This window comes from Cottoperca gobio, chromosome 22 (assembly GCF_900634415.1).
Source record: "Cottoperca gobio chromosome 22, fCotGob3.1, whole genome shotgun sequence".
NCBI lineage: Eukaryota > Metazoa > Chordata > Actinopteri > Perciformes > Bovichtidae > Cottoperca > Cottoperca gobio.
Window position 1 is genome coordinate 5,873,041 of NC_041376.1, and position 12,356 is coordinate 5,885,396.

Here is a 12,356-nt window from a genome sequence, read left to right on the forward strand (position 1 = left end):
TGTCACTGTTTCATGAATGTTTTCACGTATTTGCTTCGAGATATTTAGTTACTAAATGTGTTACTGCATGTGCAACCAGGCTGGGGTACGTCTGCCGGGACAGAGGGTACAAGGTAAAACTGGAGGCACAACTATTACAACAAGCTTTCAACACCACAAATTGCATTTGACATAAAAATATTGTAAAAAGTCATAAAGTATGTCGAGAGATATCGTGAAAATATTTATTGTATAGTATGTCATAAAAATATTGTGAAAATATTCAGTGTATAGTTTGTCAATAATCATAAAAGTCTTACTATAGTATATTAAATGTAATTAAAAAGATCATAGTATATTATGTCAAAGAATATGTAGGAAACATTCATATGTAAATATATCATGAAAAATATCATACAGCATAAAACAAATCATATATGTTATGTTTATGTTGAAACATCGTGAAAACATTCATTGCATGACATTAAAATATTAGTATAGTGTTTCATAAAAGTACAGTATGGAGTACATCAGAAAAGATGTCTCAGTATATCATAAAATAAATGTCATATTGGAGAGCCTTAGTGGCCCGTTTGTGCTCATGCCATATAACCGCAATGACCCGGGTTCGATTCTGACCTCGGGAACTTTAGATTTCTACACCGTCCTGTTGAAAATAAATACATTTAAAAAGTCAATCGTACAATATAAATGGTTAAAACAGAAACGTCTTACTCTGTAATAAAACACGTCATGAAGGATGCGAGAGGTGAACTCCACTACTCACGAGCGCCACATGTACTAAGGCTGAGTCCTTACCCCGGGTTCCTCCCTCTCTCCCCCTTTACTGTCTGTCTCCCCTCTACTGTCCGTCTCCCTCTCTCCCCTTCTACTGTCCGTCTCCCTCTCTCCCCCTTCTACTGTCCGTCTCCCTCTCTCCCCTTCTACTGTCCGTCTCCCTCTCTCCCCTTCTACTGTCCGTCTCCCTCTCTCCCCTCTACTGTCCGTCTCCCTCTCTCCCCTTCTACTGTCCGTCTCCCTCTCTCCCCTTCTACTGTCTGTCTCCCCTGTCTCCCCTCTACTGTCCATTTCCCCTCTCTCCCCTTCTACTGTCCGTCTCCCTCTCTCCCCTTCTACTGTCCGTCTCCCTCTCTCCCCTTCTACTGTCCGTCTCCCTCTCTCCCCTTCTACTGTCCCGTCTCCCTCTCTCCCCTTCTACTGTCCGTCTCCCTCTCTCCCCTCTACTGTCTGTCTCCCCTCTCTCCCCTTCTACTGTCTGTCTCCCCTGTCTCCCCTCTACTGTCCATTTCCCCTCTCTCCCCTTCTGCTGTCCGTCTCCCCTCTCTCCCCCTCTACTGTCTGTCTCCCCTCTCTCCCCTTCTACTGTCTGTCTCCCCTCTACTGTCCGTCTCCCCTCTCTCCCCCTTCTGCTGTCCGTCTCCCCTCTCTCCCCTTCTGCTGTCCGTCTCCCCCCGTCTCCCCTCTCTCCCCTTCTGCTGTCCGTCTCCCCTCTCTCCCCTTCTGCTGTCCGTCTCCCCTCTCTCTGTCCGTCTCCCCCCGTCTCCCCTTCTGCTGGCCGTCTCCCCTCTCTCCCCTTCTGCTGTCCGTCTCCCCTCTCTCCCCTTCTGCCTGTCCGTCTCCCCTCTCTCTGTCCGTCTCCCCTCTCTCCCCTTCTGCTGTCCGTCTCCCCTCTCTCCCCTTCTGCTGTCCGTCTCCCCTCTCTCCCCTTCTACTGTCCGTCTCCCTCTCTCCCCTTCTAACTGTCTGTCTCCCTCTCTCCCCTTCTGCTGTCCGTCTCCCCTCTCCCCCTCTACTGTCAGTCTCCCCTGTCCGTCTCCCCTCTCTCCCCTTCTGCTGTCCGTCTCCCTCCTCTCTCCCCCTTCTACTACTGTCCGTCTCCCCCTCTCTCCCCTTCTACTACTGTCCGTCTCCCCTCTCTCCCCTTCTACTACTGTCCGTCTCCCTCTCTCCCCTTCTACTGTCCGTCTCCCCTCTCTCTCCCGTCCGTCTCCCCTCTCTCCCCTCCGTCTCCCCTCTCCCCTTCTACTGTCCGTCTCCCTCCTCCCGTCCGTCTCCCGTCTCTCCGTCTCCCCTCTCTCCTGTCCGTCTCCCCTCTCTCTCCCCTTCTACTGTCCCGTCTCCCCTCTCTCCCGTCCGTCTCCCCTCTCTCCCGTCCGTCTCCCCTCTCTCCCCTTCTACTGTCCCGTCTCCCTCTCTCCCCTTCTACTGTCCGTCTCCCCTCTCTCTCTCCTCGTCTCCTTCCCCCTCTCTCCGTCTCCCCTCTCTCCCCTTCTACTGTCCGTCTCCCCTCTCTCCCCTTCTACTGTCTGTCTCCCCTCTCTCCCGTCTCCCCTTCTACTGTCTGTCTCCTCCCTCCTCTCCTCTCCCCTTCTACTGTCTGTCTCCACTCTCTCCCCTTCTACTGTCTGTCTCCCCTCTCTCCCCTTCTACTGGTCTGTCTGTCTGTCTCCCCTCTCTCCCCCTTTACTGTCTGTCTGTCTCCCCTCTCTCCCCCTTTACTGTCTGTCTCCCCTCTACTATCTGTCTCCCTCTCTCCCCCTTTACTCTTTGTCTCCCCTCTCTCTCCCTTTACTGTCTGTCTCCCCTCTCTCCCCCTCTACTGTCTGTCTCCCCTCTCTCCCCCTCTACTATCCGTCTCCCCTCTACTGTCAGTCTCCCCCTCTCCCCTGTCTGTCTCCCCTCTACTATCCATCTCCCCTGTCTGTCTCCCCTCTACTGTCTCTCTCTCCCATTTACTCTTCGTCTCCCCTCTCTCCCCCTTTACTGTCTGTCTCCCCTCTCTCCCCCTTTATTGTCCTTCTCCTCTACTATCTGTCTCCCCTCTTTACTGTCTGTCTGTCTCCCCTTCTACTGTCTGTCTCCCCCTCTGTCCATCTCCCCTCTCTCCCCCTTTACTGTCTGTCTCCCCTCTACTATCTGTCTCCCTCTCTCCCCCTTTACTCTTTGTCTCCCCTCTCTCTCTCCCTTTACTGTCTGTCTCCCCTCTCTCCCCCTCTACTGTCTGTCTCCCCTCTCTCCCCCTCTACTATCCGTCTCCCCTCTACTGTCAGTCTCCCCTCTCCCCTGTCTGTCTCCCCTCTACTATCCATCTCCCCTGTCTGTCTCCCCTCTACTGTCTCTCTCTCCCATTTACTCTTCGTCTCCCCTCTCTCCCCCTTTACTGTCTGTCTCCCCTCTCTCCCCCTTTATTGTCCTTCTCCTCTACCATCTGTCTCCCCTCTTTACTGTCTGTCTGTCTCCCCTTCTACTGTCTGTCTCCCCCTCTGTCCATCTCCCCTCTCTCCCCCTCTACTGTCAGTCTCCCCTCTCTCCCCCTTTATTGTCCTTCTCCTCTACTATCTGTCTCCCCTCTTTACTGTCTGTCTGTCTCCCCTTCTACTGTCTGTCTCCCCCTCTGTCCATGTCCCTCTCTCCCCCTCTACTGTCAGTCTCCCCTCTCTCCCCCTCTGTCCGTCTCCCCTCTCTCCTGTCAGTCTCCCCTCTCTCCTGTCAGTCTCCCCTCTCTCCCCCTGTCTCCCCTCTCTCCCCCCCTCTGTCCGTCTCACCTCTCTACTGTCCCCCTCCCCTCTCCCCCCCCCTCTGCTGTCGGTCTCTCTAACCCCCTCAGTAAATGCATCCTGTTGAGAGAAGTCTCCTCTAGGAAGGAACGACTCCGACAGAAAGATAAAGGCGCTGCGTGCCGTCGGTCCGGTGGGTGAGAAGAACACCACGTTTTATTTTTAACCCTTTCTGTGGGACAGATGAAGATTCTGTGGGACAGATGAAGGTTCTGTGGGACAGATGAAGGTTCTGTGGGAACAGATGAAGGTTCTGTGGGACAGATGAAGGTTCTGTGGAAAGGTACCTCGATGCTTGTTACTGGAAGGTTTCAGACTTTTATTGTGATCCATTTGAAAAAAGGTTTTACAAAAGGTAACATTCAATTTTTACACCAATTCTTTAAAAAAAAAAAAAAAAATCACTTAAAATAAGGTTTTGATACAACAAAATTCAGTTAACTAAGCAATGGCTTCTATAAACAATGTGAAAATAAGATAATATACATGTAAATGAATGCTACAAACATGAGGACAAACTGAGGAAGGGATTACATTAATTAAAATAAAACAAAACAAACAAACAATGGCATGATTGTTTTCCTTTTGACTTGAGCGACATCAGGCCATAATTACCAACAGAGCAGTTATTGCAAAACTATTCCCACATCATCTGGTGTCCAACTGGAATGTTCGATGACAAACAAACCCTCGGGGGCTTCCCGATTTGTTGCATCCGTTTCGGTTTTCTTCACATGGCAACATTGGTGCATGCTCTCCTCCTGCAGCCATGTGCAGCTCACAATGGCAAAGAAGAGCCCTGCAGGAATTCAGAGGTAACCCCTCTACACTTCTATGACCACCATCATGTGGCTTCGATTTAGACGACGACGGCGACGGCGACACGCAGATCGGCAAAGAGACACGGAAAAAAACAAACTGAAATACAATGTGAATTTACAACAAAGAATTTGCAAAAGGAAAGAAAAATAAAGACGTGTTTTGACGTGGACAAGCACAGCGGACGGTGTGCTCGTGAGGACAGACGAGACATTCTGTTCAGACTGACCAGATGCTGGAAGAAGTTGCTCCCTTTTTCAGAGCGGCTTGCATCTATTCCCCTCCCCCCTCCCCCCCCGCCCTCGCCCTCGAGGTGGGAAACAACGACTTCAGATCAGTCAACAGTGGCACTGTAGTCCGACTGTCGAAACCCCCCAGCAGTGCTTTTAACAGCACGGCATGACATCAGTGTCACCGCCCTGTTGGCTGTCGGTGATTGGGCGGCAGCTGCTGCGGCTTTATTAAAAGGACATGTTCGACATTTGTTTTTGGATACAGGTTTTATTTGCTTTCTTGCCAAGAGTTAGATGAGAAGATTGATACGACTCACATCGCTGTACAGTAACTACCAGCCGCTGCTTAGCTTAGCTTAGCTTAGCTTAGCTTAGCTTAGCTTAGCACAGCACAAGGACTGGAAACATGTGGAAACAGCTAGCCAGGCTCTGTCCAATGGGAACAAAGCCCACCTGCCAGCACCTTAAAGGCTCATTGCTCAACAAGGTGCGTCTTGTTTGTTTAATATGTAAAGAATATAAAGTGTAAAAAGGGGGAAATGAGCCTTTAGGAGTCTGCGCTGGTAAATAATGTGGAACATAATCTGCCACAACACTATGAATTGATGTTTTGACACTTTGGTTTTTGTATGGATAAAACAACAACAACAAGACACCAGTTTACTAACGAGTTCCAGGTGCTGACGAGACACATTTCACCCTTTTCCCTGTTTCCAGTCTGAGTTCTGACCAGTAGCTTCATATTTAGCGGACAAACATGAGAGTGGTGTCAATCTTCTCATGCAACTCTGCAAAAAAAAAAAAAGAAAAGAAAAAGAAGCAAAGAAAACACGTTTCCCCAAAAATGATGAACGATTCCTTCAAAAAACAAAAAGCGCTCTTCATGGCGGCAGCAGTGCCACAAGTCCGGCGTGGATGCAGCGCTGCTTTAAAAACGGACCGCTCGGTTCTGTCAGAACTCTCCAGAGACAAAAATAAAAATCATCCCAGAGGTTCCTTACTTCCTTTTCTCTCTTTCAGAAACTCCTGCTCATCATCATTTCCATTTCACAAACACATTTATCTCCGTTACAATTACATCATCTGCAAAGCTTAAAAAACACATGCACCTCCAGCATTTTATACAAGAGTATGATACAAAATAAGGCATTTCATTGAGTTGAATATTCATGTTGTGTGTTGAGTGTTAATGCATGTTGTGTGTGTGTGTGTGTGTGTGTGTGTGTGTGTGTGTTTACGCGTGTACATAGCAACCACATTTTAATGTTTTTTTTTTTGCTTGCCTATAAAAAGACTGCAAAAAACAAACATAAAGTCATGATAACTCTTACTTAAAATATATATATTTGTCATATATATTTACGTATATATTCATATGTAAAAAACAAACAAAAAAAAAAAAGGTAAGAGGGGAAAGAGAAAAGCCCAAGAGGTCCCTGTGATAGGCCAGTTCTCGAAAAACCACCTCACCCCATTCACCCCCTCATTCCATAACCTCACCGGACGCCACGGTAACCAGCTGCAAAGGGATCTCCTGATTGGCTACGAGGTCGTGGGTGGCGGTCTGGAGGATGAGCGTGGTTCCGTCTGCCGTGATGATGGCGTCGGTGGTGGGCGGAGACGTGGAGGGAATCCCGCCTTTTTTATTCTGGTGAGTCTTTATGTGCTTGGCCAGGTGGTCGCTCCGCATGAACCTCTTGGAGCACTCCGTGCACACAAACTTCTTCTCTCCTGGGACATCAGTGAAACAGCAACATCAGACAAATAAAACCTTCACTGGTTAACGCACAACATTTAACACTGACTGACGGTAACTTCGTTTATATGGTCGGCCAATAAGTAACAACAAATTACAGAAGAGGGAAAACCCAAACTCTGTTTAGGGATCATTTAGAACACAGGGACACTATTGCCCACCTGTCTCCAAATATAAAACGGTGTTAAGAGGTGATTTGAAGCGTCGTCTCACCTGTGTGTGTCCTCCTGTGTCTTTGCAGCTCGTCGCTCCTGGTGAACCTCTTCCCGCAGAACATCCAGTTGCAGACGAAGGGTCTCTCTCCGCTGTGCCAGCGCAGGTGAGCTCGGAGGTGAGACGTCTTCCCGTAAACCTTCCCGCAGCCGACAATGTGGCAAATATGCTGCTTCTTCTTCCCCATGCCTGATCCTCTGTGAAATGTCGGATAAATGTGAAAAAAAAACGATTAGAAAACGGACAAATTAATGCAAAAGGCGGATAATATACAATTTAACAAACAGCTTAAAGCAAATTAAAGCAAAAATAAAATATACGTTCAGAGTTTGTTAAACGGTCTAATTCCAAAATTCAGTACTTTAGTCTTTTCACATGTTTTCAGGTATTTTTTTCCAACATTTAAAAAATGTCTTGAAAGACACAACAATGCAAAGTAATGGCAAAGAGTAAAAGAATAATATTCCTATATAACTGTGCTCGTGAAAGGTTCAGGCACATCATTAGCATATTGTATTTGCATGAATGTTTTTGAAAGCAAATATAGATTTACATGAACAGGATTCAAAACAAATTAAACTACTTAAACAAAATAAGTGTTAAGCTCGTTGCAACAGATCGTCGTCAGTTAAACACAAAGTTAAAATAGCAATAAAAGAGAAGCAAATCTTAGGTTTTGAGACACGTGTTTAGTAAAGCCCCCGCAATGAACATCTGGCTGCATCACTGAAAGAGTCTCTAAAATTGTTATAGGGTTATTAAAATGTGTAGTCACTGAATAAACCCGCATAATATGGTAATCAGTGTGTTATTACTGTAATTATGGAGTTTAATAAAGTTTTAAGGCATCATTTAGTTTTTTGAATTTTCATGAACAAACTTTGTGTGTGTGTGTGTGTGTGTGTGTGTGTGTGTTTTTCTATAGCCCCACCTTCCGCCAGACTCTTTGCAGTTGGGGCAGGTGCAGGCTACTCTGCGGAGCCTCTTGCCCTCCCCGCCCTGCGTGTCCATGTCCTCATCTCCCAGCTGAACACGCAGGTTGTCCAGATCGCTGGGGTTCAGGGTGGAGTCTCCGCTCAGCTGCCACTCCTCCGAGTCCGGCTCCTCCTTTATGTGGATACCTGAACCAAAAAGTAAAACACGCACATTTAGGGTCTCTTTAAGTGATTTAAGGGGAGACACTACAGGTGAAGGGTTAACGTCTAACATCACCATGAAACTTCCCCAGTTTCTGTATTACAAGATGCACGTTTAAAATATGTAAATGAGGCGTTATCTAATACTAACTTTTAGTTAATTAAGGAGAAATCTTCAGACGCAAATAGACAAATGTGTAGTTTTGATGTTCCATGTTCTGGAGACCACATAAACTCTCAAAAGTGACCAGTGCATAACAAAAACAATGTTTTTTTTTCCTGTATGTGAGAAACGTACGAATTGCTCAATAAAATGAAGAACTAAGTGTGAGGATGTGCCTGCGTGTGCAGGTGTCCCGTACCAGCTGGACTGTTTGTGTCCTCCCCCTGTGTGTACTGAACTCCACTTTGTGAAATAGAGTTCACCGTGACTGTCTGGAGGTTGGGCAGGCTGACATGGCCTGACTGGCCCAGAGGGAGGGTGTGGACCGGGGCTAAGGTCAGCTGCTGGGCCTGCCCCTGCCCCTGGGGCAGCTGGAGGCCTTGGAGTGACTGGACGCCCTGAACCTAGAGAGAGATATGACGTACATGTTAGTAATGGGACATCTTTCACAACAGGTTACTTCAGTAATGCCCAGTGTGAACTTCTGTATGTCACTTTGTTGCTTTGAAAAAAGGGGCGTCCCGGCAGCGACGATGACCATAATATAAAGGTGATCAATAGGGGTCAATAATACACATATGATATCTTCGTGTTTTTGTTTATCAGTTCATCTGGCTCCCCTCCCTACACTTGTATTTTGAGTGAAATTCACAATAAATAAAAAGTTAAAGATGAATTTCACTTATAATGTCGTTATTGTGAATTATTTTGGCAAAATCTGATATTGTGACAGTATAGGTCACCTGGAAGGTCTGCCATTGAATCTGTCCAGTAGCGGTGACAGTCTGGGCCTGGATGAGAAAGGTCCCCGGGTTGACCAGCTGCACACTCTGTAGAGTCTGTCCTGCTGCATTCAGGTCCTGACCCTGAGCCACCTGCACCTGACTGTCCCCAGACAGCTGCAGGATGGGCTGCGAGAGACTGGTGGCGTTAGAGACCTGCAGAGTAATGAAAATAAATTGCAATTACACATGTTGAGAAAGCAGCATTCACGTCATGTTTCTATGGAGGGGGGGGTGGTGGTCCTGGTTCAACAGTTAAGTGGATAGCAGATGGGTTAATCTTGGTGATAAATTGTAAGCTAGAGCACTTCCAACAGGCTAATAATTCATCTGTGGTTGTCGGCCCTCAGGGTGGGGAACTCCGAATAGTTGAGCCGGTTGCACAACAAGCTGACATCTGATCATAGTAGAGTTTGCACAACTGCACCATAAAAACAAGGGCAAGGAGGGAAAAACAAAACAAACCGTCCCTAGTGGAGGCAATCTCTAGGAGCGTCTGCCAAATAAATTCCTGGGAAATTTGGGATTTCAGACACGCCGAGTGAATTCCCTTGGGTTAAATACTCAGTACACTCTATAGTGGACATAAAGCAGTGATACCAACCTGCTTGGCTTGTGACCCCTGAAATCAAATGTCTACTTCATATCCCTCCTCATTAGGACGGGTGTCATCTGAAATGTCTAGTTACTCGTGTGCATGCAATACCTGACTTTTGATACTGATAACAGAACTTTTAAATGAAACCATACTTTGGGAAATAATATCAGGCTTTTTCAACAAAACTCCTTTTTTTCATTCATTAAAGTCTACGTTTTTTTAATAAACACAAAAGGTAAAGGTGAATTTAACTGATGCCTTAGCGCGGAGCAAAGAGTTTGTATTCCTTCTCAGAATTTCACAGAAATACGTATATTTTCCTTCTTTTAACTTAAATAACTTGGGACTATCCTGACACACAAACGCATTACACGGTGTTAAAGACACGCACTCTGACCTGGATTTGCTGCATGTGGTTGTGGGAGTTGAAGTTCTCTGAGGAGGGATCGGACACGCCTGCAGACACGGCAGTCGCTTGGGTCAGAACCCCGGTGCCGTCGATGGTCTCCGGAAGATGGGACGGGTTGGAGGAGGAAGTGGTGGTTGGCACGTAGAGTTGTTGGTTGCCGCCGCTCACAGTCAACAGAGACTGCTTGACGCCAGCGTCATGACCCTGATTGTCCAGCGTCTGGCCGCCCATGATCAGCTGACCTTCAGCTGTTACCCCTGTGGCGATGGGGACCGTGTGCGCTCCGGTCAGCCCTAGAGACTCCAGATCCACACTGTTTATAGGGACGAACGTTATGTTGCCGGGAAGCCCTACTGAGCTGGTGTATGCCGACCCCCCAGCCAGCGAGACACCTTGGATTGACTGTAAATGCCCCGCCTGCGTCAGGAGGTCTGTGGTCGTCGTTGTGGCACAGCTGATTCCAATGCTGCCATGGCCGCCATCTTGGAGGAGATGGATCTGCCCCGTGCCATCATCCAATCCCTGTGTGAATCCTGCTAGAGTCCCATCTGCATTTTGGATTTGGTGTGGGATGACCTGGAAGAATTTGCGATAATTTAGAGCAAGATCCGCCTCGCCTGAACACACTTATCTTATCTTTTTTTTTATTATTATCTTTTTACCTGATACTGAATGCCTGACACTCCATTGGCTGCAGCATCATTCCCAGATGCTGTAACATAAATGGGCTGGTTTTGGAGCACGTACTGCCCGTTGGACGTGACAATCCCAGAGTTTGGAATGTGAAGGATTCCCTGGTCTTCCTTCCCAGATGAGACAGGAGTCAACACCTCCCACCGGTCTGAACCCGTCAACTGAATGGCTGACATATCTGTCGTCTGGGAGTCAGATTAACAAACACACATCACACTTCAACAAGAAGATTCATCTTCAGATTAGATCACAGGGAAAGAGAAACAGCCTCACTATTGTCTTGAAATCATTTACGGATTCAGAGATTGTGCAGCTCCATCACAAGGGAGTAAATCATAGGGAGTGGGGGATTTGTGCTGATGCAAACGATGCAACAGCAACAACCAGCACAGAGAGAGCAGATAACAGGCTCAGAAATGATCGAGAGCAGGGTGTGGGGGATGGGTGGCTGTTACAACACAATTGAACGCTACAGTTTCGATTAAGGACGCTATCCCTGCAATATTATTACACCCGGAATCCTCCCAGCCCAAGGTACACCGGCTATCTTCCAGCGAGCCCAAGTGACTGACTTCAGTGTCCTACCCACTATGGGCGGGTTTTACAGGGGTAAAGTGGGTGGCCGTTATTGAGGGGAACACAGGAAGTGTACGGCTTTCACCCCATGCCATCAAAAATTTAAAACGTGTGAACTTCATGCTCTCAAAAACACAACCAGCAATCGAAAGCGAGCGAAAAAGACGGGCTAGAAAATGTCGGATACCTGTGTTTCCGTAGCGCCGCCGGGTTGCAGAAACTCGCTTTGACTGCTGTCCACGTCCGCGGACGCCATTTCTCCTTGTTTCAGAGGCTGCTCTGGCGCTAGCCGAGAGAGAGGGGGAAACTCAGCAAAACTCTATAATCTTCAACTCCTGCCTGCCAGAAAAGCCCGCAAAGCATCCCCACTCTCCAGTCCAAAAGGAGCTGACTGCGAAATCCAACTTTGCAGCGCAAATTCTGTGGCGATTTCGGTCCAGATTGACTGTTTACTTTGTCAACTCCGTGGCTAGCCAGCTAGCTCAGTTAGCTAACCATATCTAGCTAGTTAGCAGCAGAGCAAAAGATAAAAAGACGCAGCTTGCTTCGCTGTAGGTTGCACAAACTCACCGATTAGTTGCACGCTTCGATGCCGTAATGGTTTACGTACCAGGCATAGCGTGAGTGGTAGTAACCGGGAGGATTGTCTGATAAACTAAACTCCAAACATGATTATTTTATCAAAGGCGGGCTAGTGTTGATCGGTGAATTCTGGTCGATTTTTTTCTATTTTGATTGACGGTGCGGGAAACACAAAAAGGTGGGACTAACAGGCTTGACCGTCGAATTTGCATCACATTACAGGACGTCCCGCCCTTCTTCTCTAATGCGATTGGCTGAGCGAGGGGTTCGGAGGACGCTATTGGCTGAGCGTGATGTCAACCTTTTTTTATAGGATGAGTGTTTCCTGTTTGTTGTTGAGCCGAGACGAGATGGAATGCAGTTGTTGAATTCCCAACAGAGAAGCTTATTAAAAAACAGCGTTTTTGTAGAAATGATACACGTTATCTTACCGTTTTTATATAAAACCAAGTTATATATTCCAATTATTGGTTGTTGTTTTAATGCAGTGCGTTTTCTTTTCGCCAAAACACATAAACATTCAATAGACGTGCGACAAGAACCAGTTTTTAAAGTTTTACATTCACTATAAATTGTCAGATGGCATCCATTACTACAACAAAGCAGATTATTAAAGGGTTATTACAGCTTTATTCTTACTTCTAGCTGGTTACAATAGTTTATTTTGTCAAATAATTAACCAAAAGTTATTTGTGTCAATATCATAGAAAGGCTTTCAAACTAATTTTGGTCTTAATTTCCTATTATTTTTATTATTATACTAAGTAGATACTCAAGTTGTAGAATATATATATATAAACACACATTTTCAGATAATTATGGGCGAATATTTGGAGAAT

General features: G+C 46.7%; 1 protein-coding gene across 1 annotated transcript; it reads right to left on the reverse strand.

Annotated features, from left to right (window-relative positions):
• Positions 1 to 5,950: 5,950 nt before the first annotated feature.
• Positions 5,951 to 11,731, reverse strand: LOC115027886 (transcription factor Sp3-like). Its single transcript, XM_029461423.1, has 8 exons — positions 11,123 to 11,731; positions 10,329 to 10,544; positions 9,655 to 10,242; positions 8,621 to 8,815; positions 8,077 to 8,281; positions 7,510 to 7,699; positions 6,579 to 6,775; positions 5,951 to 6,340 (listed from the first exon to the last, which is right to left on the reverse strand). Exons 1-8 carry the CDS (start codon positions 11,189 to 11,191, stop codon positions 6,093 to 6,095), a joined length of 1,908 nt encoding a protein of 635 aa, XP_029317283.1. The 5' UTR covers positions 11,192 to 11,731; the 3' UTR covers positions 5,951 to 6,092.
• Positions 11,732 to 12,356: the final 625 nt, after the last annotated feature.

Coding starts and splice junctions, on each gene's coding strand:
- LOC115027886 (XM_029461423.1), bottom strand. CDS start 11,191: ATGGCGTCCGCGGACGTGGACAGCAGTCAAAGCGAGTTTCTGCAACCC. Junction 8,816..9,654: donor ACCACATGCAGCAAATCCAG/GTCAGAGTGCGT, acceptor ATTACTCTGCAG/GTCTCTAACGCCACCAGTCT. Junction 8,282..8,620: donor TTCAATGGCAGACCTTCCAG/GTGACCTATACT, acceptor ATCTCTCTCTAG/GTTCAGGGCGTCCAGTCACT.